At 43.9% G+C, this 17702-nt stretch overlaps 1 protein-coding gene and 1 long non-coding RNA gene across 2 annotated transcripts in view; one reads left to right on the plus strand and one right to left on the minus strand.

Annotated features, from left to right (window-relative positions):
• The window catches only part of LOC309358136, a 322055-nt gene that overhangs the window by 295957 nt on the left and 8396 nt on the right, over positions 1-17702 (plus strand). The gene's annotated exons all lie outside the window — the stretch shown is intronic.
• LOC309357609 (cytosolic phospholipase A2 epsilon-like) overlaps positions 1-17702 on the minus strand; it is a 55073-nt gene that overhangs the window by 5365 nt on the left and 32006 nt on the right. Inside the window, exons 7-16 of the mRNA XM_081889920.1 lie at positions 14960-15002; positions 13915-13978; positions 11083-11249; positions 9980-10072; positions 8799-8836; positions 7667-7802; positions 6780-6916; positions 3565-3787; positions 1777-1891; positions 1270-1407 (exon numbers count right to left, since the gene is read on the minus strand). Of these exons, the coding sequence (XP_081746046.1) occupies positions 1270-1407; positions 1777-1891; positions 3565-3787; positions 6780-6916; positions 7667-7802; positions 8799-8836; positions 9980-10072; positions 11083-11249; positions 13915-13978; positions 14960-15002 (1154 nt within the window). The remainder of the gene's footprint in view (positions 1-1269; positions 1408-1776; positions 1892-3564; positions 3788-6779; positions 6917-7666; positions 7803-8798; positions 8837-9979; positions 10073-11082; positions 11250-13914; positions 13979-14959; positions 15003-17702) is intronic.

The raw sequence follows: 17702 nt of genomic DNA on the forward strand, positions 1-17702 counted from the left end.
TAGAAATAATAAACCAAACTAAACCTGAAACTAGGGAGAAATATTTGCTTTCCAGAATAACTCACAATAATCTGAACAATTATCAGTGTAAACCTTCACACTGCATTTAAATGTGTTGTGTAAAATATTACTGCATTGTGTTGCCTACATAACTCAGTGCACCAACTTTCCCTGAAGTAGCTTTGCCAGTGAAGCCAAAACAAAAAACAAAACTGATTTAGACATTTGGGAACTACAATAAGAAATGATTGGGTGCTAGGTCAAGTGAATTGAACCAGTGAAGGCGGTGAAGGTCCTGTGTGAGTGCCTGGAGGCGGTTGGAGGTTGGATGGCGGCTAACAGATTGAGGTTGAATCCTGACAAGACAGAAGTACTGTTTCGGGGGGACAGGAGGCGGGCAGGTGTGGAGGATTCCCTGGTCCTGAATGGGGTAACTGTGCCCCTGAAGGACCAGGTGCGCAGCCTGGGAGTCATTTTGGACTCACAGCTGTCCATGGAGGTGCAGGTTAACTCTGTGTCCAGGGCAGCTGTCTACCAGCTCCACCTGGTACGCAGGCTAAGACCCTACCTCCCCGTGGACTGTCTCGCCAGAGTGGTGCATGCTCTAGTTATCTCACGCTTGGACTACTGCAACGCGCTCTACGTGGGGCTACCTTTGAAGGTGACCCGGAAACTGCAATTAATCCAGAATGCGGCAGCTAGACTGGTGACTGGGAGTGGACGCCGGGACCACATAACACCGGTTCTGAGAGATCTGCACTGGCTCCCAGTACGTTTCCGAGCACGATTCAAAGTGTTGGTGCTGACCTTTAAAGCCCTAAACGGCCTCGGTCCTGTATACCTGAAGGAGCGTCTCCACCCCCATCGTTCAGCCCGGACACTGAGATCCAGCGCCAAGGGCCTTCTGGCAGTTCCCTCATTGCGAGAAGTGAGGCTACAGGGAACCAGACAGAGGGCCTTCTCGGTAGTGGCGCCCGCCCTGTGGAACGCCCTCCCATCAGATGTCAAAGAGATAAAGAATTACCTGACATTCAGAAGACATCTTAAGGCAGCCCTGTTCAGGGAAGTTTTTAATATGTAATGCTGTACTGTTTTTAACACGGATTGGGAGCCGCCCAGAGTGGCTGGGGAAACTCAGCCAGATGGGCGGGGTATAAATAAATTATTATTATTATTATTATTATTATTATTATTATTATTATTATTACTAGCTCTACTTTGCCTAAACTACTATTTTCTTTCTAATTGATCCTCCCCCGCCCTCAGCACCTTGCATGAAGCAGATTCGACTTTCTGGAAGCTTCTTCATCAGTCGTCCCATGAAGTACTCACTACCAAAATCTTCTGAATGGGTGTAGGCTCCATATTTGAAGTTCCCCACTTCATAAGGTGTGAACTCCAGCCACTCTGTGAAAACAACAAAATGGAGTTCGATTTCCCCTACTGATGTGGGGAAAGAGACTTGCACAGCCAAATCTTTTTACTCGCTAGCAGCAACAAGTGATCCCCAAGAATTCTCTAAAAGCAGAGTTTTATTTATTGCCGAAGCAGGAAAGGTTACAGCAAGCAATTTGGAAAGTGTTAAGAGGATAGAACTCCAATCTCTGTTTACACACAATTATGGTTAGAGTACAGTCACTCTAACCACAAAGGCAGGTGTTTCCATACTTGAGCTGGCCAGGCATTTTTCCTGGGCTGCCACTGCCTTCCCTGAGCTTCTGAGGTTGGTAGAACAACAAAGAGGACCCCCTCATTGATTTATAATAGCAACATTACCTTTGTAATCTTGAGCACTGTACTGGTCTTTAAGATTGACAGTCAAATAAATGGGCAAGGGATTCTGACCCTCATTCACAGCCATTCGCTGACCTGAGATTGTACTATTGTCTTTCTGCAAATGAGAGAGAAGAACAATGGTGATCAAAATTATAGATTCATTAGTTTAAAACTGAGCTGGAATCTAAGATCTGAATACGTGTCTGCATGCATGTTCCCAGATTTTTATATTGTTATATTATATTTGTTTGAAACAATTCCGTACTGGCTTCCATGTCAAGTCTCAAGGCAGCGTCCAATATTAAAAAACATATCAAAACACTGAAATGTAGAAGGAAATGCAGCTGAAAACTAGGGCAACATTAAAAGCATAAATGTGTTCTACACAGGAGTATGAAATACAGTGCCCTCTATGAAATACAGTGACCTGTGGTCCTCAGGAAACACCTGATGAGCCCCTCACTGTGAGTTTGGGTGCTCTTGTCATCATTGGATCCTGTCCCATCAAGAACATTTCCTGTGGTGTAGTGGCTCTGCCTGCACCTCGTAATACTCTCACTCCACCACTGGGGTTAATAGCCCCCAGACCTTCCCCTATTATTCTCTTTGCCTTCCTCCTCTGTTGAAAGGTTTCTCCTTTCTGTTCCTTCCCTTTCTCTTCTCTCCTACTGTCACCTTGTGTTTCCCTCATCCAGGTCTCTGCCATTTGCCTCCCCCACTCAGGCTTTTTTTGTTCTTAAGTCTCTCATTCTCTGTCCACTTTCTTTGTTCCCCTGAACTCCCAATCACCCTACTCAGGACTTCCTCATGACATACACACAGCTGCTGCTTTATTCTCCAGCTGAGCATGAACTCAAACCAATGGCTTCAACTTACAAGAAAGGAGATCCTGACTAAACACAGTGGAACAGACTCCCTTGGGAGTTTGTAGACTCTCCTTCACTGAATAATTTTAAGCAGAGGTGGTATGGCAGTCTGTCATGGATGCCTTAGTTGTGATTCCTGCATTGCAGGGGGTTGGACGAGATAACCCTTGGGGTTCTGTCCAACTCTGCAATTCTATGATTCTATGCCTTGAGGTTTCTTCAGCTCCATTGTCCTGGTTCCCAATCTCCAGCACATCAGACTCACCTTCCAGGAGGAACAGAACACAGACTGTCACTGTCTCCCAACACAGGGTTTGACTTGATAGAATCCTCTAAATATCAGTTTATGGATGTGCATATACCTGATGCTTGGATGACAAGGCCTATGCTGTCACTTGGGGTGCAGATGGATAAGATTTGGCAGAGGGGGTGCAGAATCAACGAGGTACGTAGGCTGTGATGTGGGAGGAGTTCTGTTCTAAGAACATTAGAAAAGCCCAGCTCTATAATCCCAATTCTCCATGAATTTTTCTAAACCCCTTTTAAAGCCATCTCGGCTTGTGGCAATCACCACATATTAAATAGGGTTGCCATATCTCAAAAAAGTGAAAATCCGGACACAAACGTTATTGAGCAATTTTTGCAATCCATCCAAAGAAGATTTTTTTTTTTTTAGGAAATTTGTATGGGCTGCCATTTTTGGCAGACGAATCCTGGCTATGTCTGGCAAATTCCGGACATATGGCAGCCCTATCTTAAAGTAGCTGAATTTCATACCTTATTTATACACTGTGTGAAAGCATACTTTCCTTTCAAACCACTGTATTTCAAGCAACTTGGCCCTATGTGTATAAACCTCCATTTTCCCTTGATTAACCGCCATGTTTCAAAATGGAGGGGAGGTGGGGAATACAACAATTACCTCATCATGTAACATGGATTCAATGACAAGCCCCCAGAGGTCTATGAATGAAGTGTTGTGTCCTTCTTCACTTCTTTGTTTCAGTTCATTATAATAATACTTCAGTTTATCCATGGAAAAGGAGTTAAGCTTGGACTTAGTCACTTGCTTCCGGGCTTTGAGAATGGCTTCCTCCAGGTATTTCTGGGACCAATCAGCATCTTCATACAAATTTCCCATAGTCCTGAGTTTTGAAAGATACTATCAGACTGATATGCAACTAATAGCATAGAAACCTCAAGTTCAGAGAGAGACAAACTCTAGTTTTTCATAAGAGCTGCAAGCCAAATAATGTTTTTTTTAAAAAAAAATCATTTCAAATGTGCTTTTAGTTTATTACTCTATAAATTAAATCTGCATAGATCTGCATATGAATAAAAACAATTTTTCAGAAACAATAAGTGTACTTAGATCAAAAGTGGGTAATCTTTTTCAGTGCTTGAACGCCACAAACCTCCATGAGCCATCTCCCAGGGACTAGGTCCAGCAATGGGCATGGGCAGAGGTAAAAGTGGGAGGATCAATGGTTATAGCTCTTACCTTTGTCCAGTAGGCTACACTTCAGTCACAAAAACGTCAGAGATTTCTACACACACACAAACACACACACCTTCATCCTGGCAGGCAAAAGGCTTAGATGATTCACACATGTATTTTTTTTATTTAGATCAGGCACACATGTCTTATTTAACATTATTTTATTAATTTAGTTCATGAGTCACCTATTTTATTTTATTTTTTGGCTAAGCAACATACACAGTGAAACAATGACTTTAAAAAAAATACAGCAATTCAATCATACTACCCTAAATCAATGAACCAATCCAGTAATAGTACAACAATACTTTTTTATTGATGTTGATTTATTTAGAATAATTTAAAAACTGCTTAATAAAAAGCCCCTCTAACAATATAAAACAATAATCAATAAACTACAGATAAAAGCAGCAAATATTAAAAACAAGTATCCATAACTAAATTATGTGTCCAGATAAGTGTGCTGTGTCAATAGACACAGGTAAATCAAATCCAGCAATCCAAAGAACAACAACTCAGCCCAACTATTGCAGACCCTCCAAGTGTCCCTATTTTCCAGGGACATCCCTGATTCAGAGAAGCCATCCCAGTTTCTGATTTGATCCCAGAACCTCCCACTTTTCCTTAAAGGTAAAGGTAAAGGTACCCCTGCCCGTACGGGCCAGTCTTGACAGACTCTGGGGTTGTGCCCCCATCTCACTTAAGAGGCCAGGGGCCAGCGCTGTCCGGAGACACTTCCGGGTCACGTGGCCAGCGTGACAAAGCTGCATCTGGCGAGCCAGAGCCGCACACAGAAACGCCATTTACCTTCCCGCTGGTAAGCGGTCCCTATTTATCTACTTGCACCCGGAGGTACTTTCGAACTGCTAGGTTGGCAGGCGCTGGGACCGAGCAGCGGGAGTGCACCCCGCCGCAGGGATTCGAACCGCCGACCTTTCGATCGGCAAGTCCCAAGCACTGAGGCTTTAACCCACAGCGCCACCTGCGTCCGCACTTTTCCTTAGGACATCCCTATTTTCATTGGACAAATGTTGGAGGGTATTGAGTTATCTGACACCCCCCCCCCCACCGAGGCATCTGAAGGCAATTCTGTATATGGAAGGTTTTTTTAATGTTTAATGTTTTATTATGTTTTTATATATGTTGGAAGCTGCTCAGAGTAACTGGGACAACTCAGTAAGATGTGTGGGGTATAAAAAGTAAAATTATCATCACAGAATGTGGCGTCCCTATTTTCATCAGCGAAATGTTAGAAGTTTTGCTATTGTCATCATTCTGCAGATGCAGATTATTGGTGTTCAAAGATGCTAGAGATATTAAAAGGGCTAATGAAAGAGAGAGAAAAACTTTGCCTGGCATCAAAAAGATATAAAGTAGGCACCAGCTAAGCCTCTCAGAGTAGGGTATTCGATAGAAGGAGGGTCACTGCCGGACAGACTCTTGTAGTGAAAGGGGCTTTTCTCCTCCTCTTCTAAGCTGTGTGATAATGGCCTATTTAGAGATGGTGCCTGCCATCTGCAGTTTTTATGAGCACTTACTTAAAAAATCCTAATCAGCTGCATTTTTGTGAATTAAAAAGTTTCAAGCCGAATGATCTAGCTGATTAATGAAAAGACGGCTTATCATATCAGCAGCAGCAGCAACTGCAAACTGGCACAGCTGCAAGGAAGCCAGGGGTTGACCACCGGTTGTGTTATTCAGCCTCAGCTGGTCACAGGGTCTTCTGAGACTTCCCACCAGAATTTCAAATGCAAAATGGCCGACCATTGCCAATCTAGGGGGTGCGGTTGTGGAGATGGACCTGAGGGAGCCTATCTCCACTCAGGTCTGCCTCCACACGTTACATTCTGGCTGCGCCAGGAGTGGGCAGAGCAGTTGGCAATGAAGATCCCATCTGCCCACCTGGGATATCTTGGCCCTACACAAAGGTAAGCTAACAGAGCACATGTTTGACCTTGTTGTGGAATTAATCAGATGCTGTATTTAGGACCAGGAAGGAATTTGCCTGTCTGGAGATTTTGCCTACCTCATAGCACCTGTCACAACCTTCTGGCAGAAAAGGCATTAGGTTGGATCCTTAGTCTAAACTGGAACTAATGTTTATGGTACTCTGGTAAAGAAGTCTATGGGGAAAGTTTTGTCCAAAGGCCCAGACAGGGGCTAATAGGCCAAAAGGCTTCCCATGTGGTGGCCTGCCAGTTCACCCCATTTGATCTGGGAGGGTTGCTTTAACCTAGGATTGACCCTAAAGGAGCAATGAGTCAGCAATCAGGATAGACTGATTCAGGATACATATCCAATGCTTATACCAAAGCCTGCTTATCTCTGTATTCAATAAAGTTGGGGCCATTTCAGTCCCAAGCTGTTGCCATGTCATTATTGGTTCTTATGCCCCCTGCCCCCAGTGAATCTGGGTTTGCTGCGCCTGCAAAGCCTTATAGCCCTATATTTTTCATAAAGCGCAAGGTAACTATCAGTCATAACACAGTTATTTAAAAGGGAATTTTCTCCTGTGACCTAGGTAGTACTGGTAGCATGGAAAGCTTTATGCGTTGTCTTGAATACTGGGCAACCACATAAAACAGCAAACTGAATTAGGCATACAAAATGTAGTAAGTTTGAAGAAAAGCCCTCCTTACCATGTTGTGCCAGACAAGCCTGTGAGATACGTAATGCAGTCTAAGAAATTCAGTTTCTGCAGACCCAGAAGGCTTCCATACATTGCTGCAAATGACCTGGTCCCACCACCTGTTGTCATGATTGCCACCACAGGCAACTGTTTAACACACAGAAGCAGAGAATGAACAGTAAGCTGCTGGACCTTATTCCAAAAGTACCATGTTTGTGAAAGAAAAGAGCAGATGATCTGCAACATCGGTACTGTCATGTGCACTTAGCATTGACAGAGTTTTATAGACATTACCTAACATATTAAGCATAATATTAGCAGTCCGGAATATTAAGTGCATTGAGTAAGGTGAAGCAAACAGCATATTTTTTCCCTCTTGTTCTTCCACTGCCCGTACAGGATACAACTGCATCAGAAGAAGCTTTGGGTGGAACTGGGCATCTTTGCATCAATGTGTGTTCCACCCTATGAACCACAAGCCTTGATAAACCATTATAATTAAATATCTGGCATGTGATCCTTTTAAGAGAAATGGCTATGACCCAGGAGGCCAGCTTCTGGAGAGCTGACTCAGAGGTGTGGCATGGCTAGAGAAGTTAGTTTCTGATCTGTGCAGGCTCCTAGGCAACATCAGGAATAAAGTTTAATTGACCACTAACACAGCTTGTAGTGTCTTCATTCTTAAACAGCAGAAGGCAGTAGGAATGGACAAATCTATCCACTCTACTTTTCTCATTTTGTCCAATCTCAAATGCAAAAAACCCCTGAATTTTTCCTCTATTCCTAGGTTGCAGCCTGCCCCAAGATATCTAGCACTAGTTCATGAATGATGGAGCTAGCTGGCTACTCTAACCTTCTTGGGGAAAGAGGGAAATGAGAAGATCCTGTGTCACCTACCTCATCATCCTGCAGCTTTTCCTTTAATTGGAGAATCTTCTTCACAGCTGTAGCAACATATTTCCTTCTCTTGGTAAGGAAATTTTGTTCTTCTGCACACAAGTCATAGGCCAGACGCACATCTAAATCCTTTGACCTGCAATACATTGCTTTGGCATTGCTTCCAAAATCGCAATTCAGATGATTTGCATAGTTGACCTAGTTGAATAACATGCGCAGTAGTGGACCTTGGAGTATCAACTTTCAGTGGCAGCCCTGTGTGACACCAAAATTTGGCTCACACACCTCTCTCCTTCCATTCTACATCATAGTGGTGGCATCTCCAAGGCGCCCTCAAGGCTCCGCGCCCAATGCAACCAAACTGGTCGCATTCCCCTAAATCCATGAGGATGCCACCTCCAACAAGAATGTCACTATGGCTCTTGCCAAGGGTACAACAATGATGAGACTGCAGGTAAAATGGAGCAGCCAGTTGTGTGATACAAAAGGGGGGAAGGTTCCCCCCCTTCTGTGCCTGCACCAAAATCATCTATACTATATTTTCCTAGTCTAATCTGACTTTTGCACCTATAGTGCAGTTTATGGTACATCAGCAGCGGCGGTCTTAGTGGCCCTGAGTACTGAAACAATTTTGGTGCCCTCCATATGTAATTCAAAATCAAAACAACACCAAAACAAAAAATACAATTATATTTTTCAAAATGACACGTAACTTACTTGTAAGGCCCTCGTGCCTCCTTCCCAAAGCCAGATGCCTTCTTGCCCACCTTTCAGAAGGCAGCATGAGTAGGGGGCGGGATTTTGGCATTACACAGGGTGCCACAGTGCCCAGGCCCACCACTGCTTTCTTATGTTACCAAAACATTCCTGAAACATACCGTTTCTGCTCAGTCACAGTTATGACTCCCCTTGCCCTGTTAATTTCATATGTGTTTAAGCGTTATAATGTTGCCTTTTTATAGATTGGAGCAAGAGAAACTCACTCTAGATTCAGAAAGGGCAACCAAGTGTGTGAATTAGCTCCTGAATGCATAAAAACACTTATGAGATTCAAAATCATAGTTTCTTGAGAAACAAAGAAACAAAACTGCATGAGCTTAGATGAAATGGGCAAAGAAAAACAATGTTTTACCAGTCTTTTGCCTTCACACGCAGATCAAACGTTGTGTCCTGAAAATCAAGAGAATGGGTAAAACCTCAGGCATATCATATTCTGCCCTTTTAAGAGCACAGCAGGACAAACAAAGCAGTCCTGTTGTGGATCAGCTGGACTGCTACTGCAAATCCAGGTGTTTGTGCTGAGATAGATAAAACAGCAACCAAGATTATGTTGGATCAATCCATCACCCTCTGTTGGATGATTTAGAAGGACTGGGTCCGGCATCATTTTCGCTGTGTGTTTGCCAGCACATCTAAATCCTTTGACCTGCAATAAATTGCTTTAGCATCACTTCCAAAACACAGCAGGGGGATAGCTCAGAGCCCGTTTAAGCCAGCTGTACTCAGCTTCTCTGAAGGAATAACCCAAACATCATGAACCTTCTGCTTGTTTCGGTTATTGCTTCAGAGAAGCTGAGTACAGCAGGCTTAACCTTTTTGGTAATTGGTACTATTTACTTAATACCCAGGGACGCGGGTGGCGCTGTGGTCTAAACCACAGAACTTAGAGCTTGCAGATCAGAAGGTCGGCAGTTCGAATCCCTGCGACGGGGTGAGCTCCCGTTGCTCGGTCCCAGCTCCTGCCAACCTAGCAGTTCGAAAGCACATCAAAGTGCAAGTAGATAAATAGGTACCGCTCTGGCAGGAAGGTAAACGGCGTTTCCACACGCTGCTCTGGTTCGCCGGAAGTGGCTTAGTCATGCTGGCCACATGACAGGAAGCTGTACGCCGGCTCCCTCGGCCAATAAAGCGAGATGAGCGCTGCAACCCCAGAGTCGTCCACGACTGGACCTAGTGGTCAGGGGTCTCTTTACCTTTTACTCAATACCTACCTGCTTAACAGATTAGCAACTGAATTACATGTTCTTTGGGCCTCACTTGCCACAAATTTATTCATCTTTCTGATAGGAAAAAGCAGAGTGATGCTCCTGAATTGGGCAAAAGTGCTTTATTTTCTGGATAAATATTAGGAACAGAGGAAGTTGCCTCACACTGAAGCAGATCACCGATCCATCTTGCTTACAGTGCAGTTATACGCATGTTTATGCAGAAGTTCTATTGAGTTAAAAGAGGCTTTGCAAACTGAGCTATAGCATTCCCACACTCACTGATAATTATTTAAATTCAATATTTTCGTAAAGATAAAGCACTTACCTTTCTTAATGTTATTGTCCTTTCTATGGGAAGCTCATCCAAAGGTAAAACCACAGAGATATTACTTTCTGAGTTTCCTTTAAATGAAGCCAGCTAAAAATACACCAACAAAAATTAAAAGAAGGTATAGAAATTTAACACAAAATTTCTACATTACCCCAAGGTACAGTAACATTGACATATTTATCACAAGCTGATGTGCACCACTTCTGAAAGCTAAATGAAATTTGTGAATCCAGCCCTTGTTTTTGTTTCTCAAACCTCTAAATCCAGCTGTATACATTAAATACAATGTACACACATTTTTAAAATAGAGCTTTTCCACGTTTGAGATAAAAGAATTTGGTGACGAATCTCACCCACCCACCTTTATTTGTTTCAGTTAAACCACATTAATTATTATTATTACTTATTTATTTATACCCCGCACATCTGGCTGGGTTTGCCCAACCACTCTGGGCGGCTTCCAACAAAATATTAAAATACAGTAGTCCATCAAACATTAAAAGCTTCCCTAAACAGGGCTGCCTTCAGATGTCTTCTAAAAGTCTGGTAGTTGTTGTTCTCTTTGACATCTGGTGGGAGGGTGTTCCACAGGCCGGGTGCCACTACAAAGAAGGCCCCCTGCCTGGTTCCCTGTAACCTGGCTTCTCACAGTGAAGGAACTGCCAGAAGGCCCTCGGCACTGGACCTCAGTGTCCGGGCAGAACAATGAAGGTGGAGACACTCCTTCAGGTATACTGGACCGAGGCTGTTTAGGGCTTTAAAGGTCAGCACCAACACTTTGAATTGTGCTCAGAAACGTACTGGGAGCCAAGGTAGGTATTTCAAGACCGGTGTTATGCGGTCCCGGCAGCCACTCCCAGTCACCAGTCTAGCTGCTGCATTCTGGATTAATTGTAGTTTCCAGGTCACCTTCAAAGGCAGCCCCACATAGAGCGCATTGCAGTAGTCCAAGTGAGAGATAACTAAAGCAGGCACCACTCTGGCAAGACAGTCCACTGGCAGGTAGGGTCTCAGCCTGTGTACCAGATGGAGCTGGTAAACAGCTGCCCTGGCCTCCATGGACTAATAATTATGCATTATTATCAAAGGAAACATACCTTTGACCACTGCATCTTTTTAGGTAGTATGATCTCCAAATTTGACTGATGATTCTTGATACAGTGGAACTGAATGACAGTTCTGTTACTAAGTCTGGTGTCAGGTGCCAGTGGAATCTTCTGTGTTTCCTCATAGGAGCCCTTTATTGTTAATGTCAGATCACCTTCTAAACAGAAAAAAGTGAAACACAAATAGTTCATTTGCTTCAAAAAAGGTTTTGTCCAAAAATCAATCTTGTCTATGATCCAGTTATTCAGAATCCTGGAAATTAAGAGGAGACCCATGCACAGCAGGTAAAATGGGGTGTTGAAAATGGCAACTCGTGATAATTCACATTTGAGAAGAATTCTCTAGCCAATTCCTACAGCTCTCCTCCAATTCACTCGGACTGGTGACAGTGGCAACAAATGCAGGAATGGTGGCAGTGGATGAGAAATCTGGAGGCCTTGAGACACCACCTCTCTCGCACTTTGAACATTAGCATCCAAGATGCGAGGTATCCTAATGTTTCAGGTACAAAAAAGGAATGATGCCTCTCAGACTCTAGATTTCCGTTTCTGACACACACACCCCGGGTGACACTGAGGACTTACAGGGAGCAAAAGCTTGTGGGAAAGCATTCAGGAACCCCATTGCATTCCTGAATATGTTACCAGGATTGTGTGGGGCTTCAAAATTCAGAATTCAGCTTAAAGAAAGTAAAACACAAGCTCTTTTAGGAGGGAAATAGCTCAGTTAACCTAGTCAAATCCTAAATCAAGCCCTAAAAGATTTACCCATCACTAGTCCCCAGTGGCGCAATGGGTCAGTGTGTCTAACAGTTAATCAAAAGTTTGGTGGTTTGAGCCCCCACCCCCTGTGGAGGCCTGTGGACAGGATTCCTGCATTGCAGAGGGCTGGACTAGATGAGCCTCAGGGTCCCTTCCAACCTACAATTCTATTATTCAGTAATTCTATACTCACTATATTTTATTCCCATCACCTTTAACTGTGCATTAGTCTTTACAAATTTCAGAAATCCGAGCTCAAAAAAATGACATATAACCAACAAAGCAGTGTTGATCAACAACCAAGGGAATATCATTCAGAGCAGCAATATTCAGCAGGCAATTCAGAGGGGGGGGGGTTTCAGAAGCAGCCCAGGGATAAGGTAAGATGCCCCCCCCATGGCACATCTAGACTGCCTTTTTCTCTACTCAGTCTGGAGCTAGAACACTCAGTCAGGTGTAAGAAAAACTGTGGAAGGATGTGAAACAACTGTAACTTGTGTGAACGGCAAGCATCAATCCTCCTACTACAACTCCTAATGTTTTCATTTGTTACCCATCTTTCACCCTAACATCTCAGGGCAAATCACAACAATTAAAGCACAAAGATAAAAACAGTTTTAAAAGAACTTATAAATCACAAAGAGATGGGCCAAAAAATTTACATCTCAGGTATCCAAGTCAGGATAAAGAGAAGCATCTTCAGCTAAAATCTGCATAATGAAGGTGGCAAACACACCTCTGTGCAGAGGGTGTCCTAGAACTTAGGGACTGCCATAACGAATGCCCTCTCCTGGGCCATCACCACCAAGTGAACCACCAAGAGAGCTCTACTGATCTTAACACCCAAGGGGGCCTTGTTTGGAAGGAGAAAGCCTTTCAGGCATTTGAGACCTATTTAGGGCTCTAAACATGTGAGCACCTTGAACTGGGAATGGAAATGAACTGGCAACCAATGCAGCTGTTGCATAACAGGGGTTATGTGAGATCTCAACAGAGCTCCAGCCAGTTACCAGAGCATGGAGCACGGTGGCCAAATCATCTCTGTCCCAAAGAGGCAGTAGTTGGTGACTCTTTTGGACAGAGATGATTTGGCTGCTGTACTCCATGCTCTGGAAAAAGGCATTCCTAGCCACTGAGATTTATCCAGGAGCACCCCCAATCTGTGGACCTGCTCCTTCCAGCAAAGTGCAAACCCATCCAAAAGAGGTCGTCTCTGCCTTTCTCAGATGTGAGAACTCAGGACACATAACACCTCTGTCTTCTCAGGATTCAGCTTCAGTTTATTGACCTACAACCTACCTATCACTATCTCAAAGCCCTGGTCTAACACCTCAATCTCCTCTCCCAATTCAGATGGTGTCATCTGTACATTGATGGCACTTGACTCTAACTCTCTTGATAGAACCTTCAGTGGCTTCATATTGATATTAAATGCCATGGGGAACAAGATGGACCCTGCAGAACACCACAAGGCAACTCCCACGGTGCCAAACAGTAGCCTCCCATAAATTCTTTCTGGAGGTACTTCTGTTATATGGACTACATGTTCTTGTACATTCTGCATTCACCACCAATAGGATGAATGGGATGAGCAAGGAACCAGTACATGAAGCAAAGGATGTGTGTGGAATTTAAATGCCGGATATTCATTTGGAAGATATTCATTACCCTTCAAAACTGCCATGTGGACACATCACTAAACTGGATAAATCCCAAATACTGAGTCATAAAGACATTGTGAAATGGGTTAGTGCTATTTGGGACTGTCCACTCAAAGTACTTGAGTTTATTGAACAGTGCCACAAAAACACAACCTTCAAAGTGGCGTCAGCTGCAAATGTTTTTTACTCAGGTAGGGACACCTAACCACAAAATAAATGAACACATTATCACGTGTGAAAGGCATGAGCTTATCAAATTCTTCTTTTATCCCTTGAAACCCAAAACAAGTAAAGGGTCAAGAAAATGTAATAGATGTGATTATTATATATCTTCCAGTGTTTGTAAACTATTGATTTAAAGCAACAAATATATAACGAGTTAAAGATCCAATGACCTCACCTGTGTATTGTTCCTTCAGCTTCTCAATATCGACTGTAACTTCTAAACATGAAACTTCTCGTGACTGCAGGAACAATGGGGAAATAAAGAGCAAAATGATCAATGGAACCAAATAATTGCAAACCTGCAGCATGAGATCTGACTGGTTATTCCAAATTAGTATACAAAATCCAGCATTCTGCCCCAACCTCCTTGGTCCCTCCAAGCTCCCAGTCTTGCTGTCTTCCCAACCTTCATTCTACTCTGCCCTTCCTTCCTATGACACACATCCCTGTTCCAAACCTTTTTATTGACAACTCAACTCTTCACCTTCTTTGTTTCTCTCTCCTTCAATCTGCCAAGTAGAGATGCATCTGGCTCGATAAGGAGGGAAACACAGAAAACCCACCTAAACCATCCATTGTGGGGGCTGACATGCCAAGGACTGAAGCTAAGGCTTTCTGCATGCAGAGCATGTGATGTATTAATGTGCTACAGTCCCTCTCTGGGACAATGGCTACTCCATAGCTGGAGGGAGAGCTCTGGACCATTACATTGTCACCCAACTGGTTGGTCATATCCAGACAGCTCTCTGATGACTGTTATTAGTCCTGCTTGATTAATGTTAACAAATTACCCTACTTTCCGTGTAACCATAAATGCCCAAAGAGGGTGTGATCCAGGTGGTTAAATGGCCTACATAGTTCTCATCGGGCTAGTAATTTCTAATCAACAACAAGAAGAAAAACATATGTAATTGCAAACCTCTGCAAAAAAAGAAAATATATATTTTAAGGGCTGATACATTCAAGTTGTGGGGTAGGAGATAGGGTTCAAGTGAATAACAACAACAACAAAACCACTGGAAGGAATAGCAACTTGGTTGAAACCATTTTAACAAACAGATGTCATCTGCATTAGCTGAGTTGAAATACGCAGAAGGAAGCAACTTAAACTCAGTACAGAAGCAGCACAGAGTGTTCCTTGCTTACTGCAAGACAATACAGGTGAAGGTTTGCATACAGCAGCCATTTCATAGAAAAGGACTCTGAAAATGAATAATTACCACCAAAGTTCCATTTGTAATGATGTTTTCAGGATCATCTGGGCTGAAAAACAAAATGGCAGATAAAATATTACGGTCCATTAATATTTTCTATGGGAGCTTTAAGGCACAAAATACATTGTATTTAGTTAGGTATTATACCTTAATACCTTACTACCTATACCCTTCTTGTTGCATAGGTTTTTATAGCCAACAGGCTCTTTTACAGATGGGAAACTGAGATGTAAAGATATATCCATTATGGACGGAAGTAAACGCTGTTGGAAAAGACATTTAACTTCTAGAGCAGGGCTGGAGAACCTAGAGTCCTCCGGTTGTAGCTGAACAACCATCATCCTGATCAATTGCCATGCTGGGTGGGCCTGATGGGAGTTGGAGTCCAACAACATTTGGAGAATCACAGCTTCCCACGCCTCTTCTAGAGCTCTGGATGTTAAGCTACAGAACGAGGAGATGCGCTGCTAGTCCTCCTATAGTTCTTCCACTAGCCTCATATATGTTATAGATTAGTGCCTCAATGGACCCCAGAATCAGATTCACTTCAGTGTAGTAGACTTCTGAAGCAAGTCATTCCATGTGAATCCACACTGCTTCATGTGATTGGAGCTCCATGTTCCCTTGCATTATGGACGAGAGAATTTCCAAGGCATTTGGCGGGTGGGTGGAATGGCAGGTCTCCTGACCCATTAAGACATCATACCCTAATAATCAAAATGACCCCTAGCCTCCACCTTCAGCTGGGAGGAGGGGTGGATTCTTGCAACAGCCACTACCGGAAAGCCTTTCTTTCAGTGCCACTTAGCTCTCAGCCCCCGGATCCCCAAAGGTGCTGTCCTTCCTCCCACCCACAGCACAAATGGAGCTTAGAAACTCTCTTGATGTCAGTGTTCAATTGCTCTGCTGATCTTATATCCAGTCATTCCATCTCTGACACTGGCAGTCCCAACTGGCAGGGCCGTCTTTAGCAGATGCAGCGCCGGGGTGCAAATATGTGCCCAGAGCCCCCAACTTACCACGGATAGTGTGGGTGGCCGTAGCTGCACACTACCAACCATCGGGGGGCGCAACTCTCCCCCATGCCGCTGCGGGAGAGCAATCCCCGCAGAGGCTTGGGAGGGAAGCTGCGCACTCACTAGCCATGTGGTTGGCGGGGCACAGCTTCTATCCTAAGCCTCTGCGGGGATCGCTCTCCTCCCGAGGAGGCCTGGGAGGGAAGCTGCATGGCCGCCAGCCTTATGATTGGCGGGGCACAGCTGGCATGCGTGCAGGGAAAGGGGAGGCCGCCAGCAAAGCCACGCAGCTCTCCCACTTGGTGGGGTGCCCCTGAGAGGCCAGTGTCCTGGCGCGATGCACCACTAAGCCCTATGGAAAAGACGGCTCTGCCAACTGGCTCCTTTGGTGCTCTGTGGTTTATACTATCTTCCCTTCTAATTAATACAAAGCTGCCATGAGCTGCTCCTGATTGTGAGCCCTACAGCCCAGCATGAGGAGGTTTCACGAGTTGTAGGGAAGGAGAAAATGTCCCTTTCTCTTTCCCACCTCCTAAAAGGACTCCACTCCTAAAAGGACCCCGAGGATTGCTACAGGCAATTCTTAGGTGGCAGGGAGATCAGGGCCAGTCCAAGACAGTTTGCTGCCTGAAGCAGAAGACAAGATGGCACACTCCTACATGCATGTAGTTCCACAAAGAGAAGTGACTGGACTGGCAGCAGACCCTTACATCAAGAGGAATGCCCCCAGCATTTGTCACCTTAAGCAATTGCCGCACTCTGCCTAACGGTAGGGCCAGAGAATCAGAAGAATCTATTTGCAACAGCCACAAGCCATAGCAATAAAATAAAATACAACGGACTGGAGACAGAGGTAAAAACTTAACAATACAAAATACATTCTAGAGGTTTACATCTATAATCAAATAATAGATCTTATTCTAATTGCCCCTGCTAAAAGAAATTGCCATTTTTGCTGTCACCTGGTTATCTTGATTTGCTAGAAGGAAGGACACAGTAGCAATGGTTGAGTAGCAGAGGAGTATGTACTACAATAGAAACATCGGCAGCTTTCTTACACCCAGTGAGACCACTACTCCAGCTTACTCAGAATTATCAAAACTGACAGGCTACAGCTCTCTGGGGAAGGCTCTCTCCCACACTTACCTGGAAGTGTCAGGGATTTAACCTTGCTTGGGCCTACTCCATGCTCTGAGTTACTAGTCTTTGTTGTGGATCCCTATTTGTAGCAACTGAAGACTTTCCAAGAATTTTTGCTTCAGGGCCTGCTAGTAAGCCAAGTCCTGACATTGCAATGTTGGCAGGTCTGTTTATTGGATTTTTTTATTTATTTATTTTTTGGTCTTTTTAGTAGTCAAATGTCATTTTAGATAGCATGTGGAGTCTCATATGCAGCCATGAATCAACTGTCTTCAGCCAAATGAAGCAAGAGCAGCCGGTGGAGTATTTCAAACAAAGAATATTGAGGTTCATAATGTGTTCTGGCAAAATGAAATTTACACCCTTCATTACACCCCAATACTTCCAAAGTAGTGTGTAAAAGAATAGAGGAGAGGGAGAGTCCCTTGAAAGAACATCATAACGTAACCTAGGACTCAGCTAGATTGGTAAAGAAAAAGTGATTTATATGCATTGAATATGCGATATAATGTACCACCAGATGGCATTATGGAGTCCCGTTTTTCTCTATCTGGTTGCCCTGTTTAAATTTACTGTACAGCATTTAACTGAAA

This window comes from Podarcis melisellensis (genome assembly GCF_964234715.1).
Source record: "Podarcis melisellensis genome assembly, chromosome: 1".
NCBI classification, from domain to species: Eukaryota; Metazoa; Chordata; class Lepidosauria; order Squamata; family Lacertidae; genus Podarcis; species Podarcis melisellensis.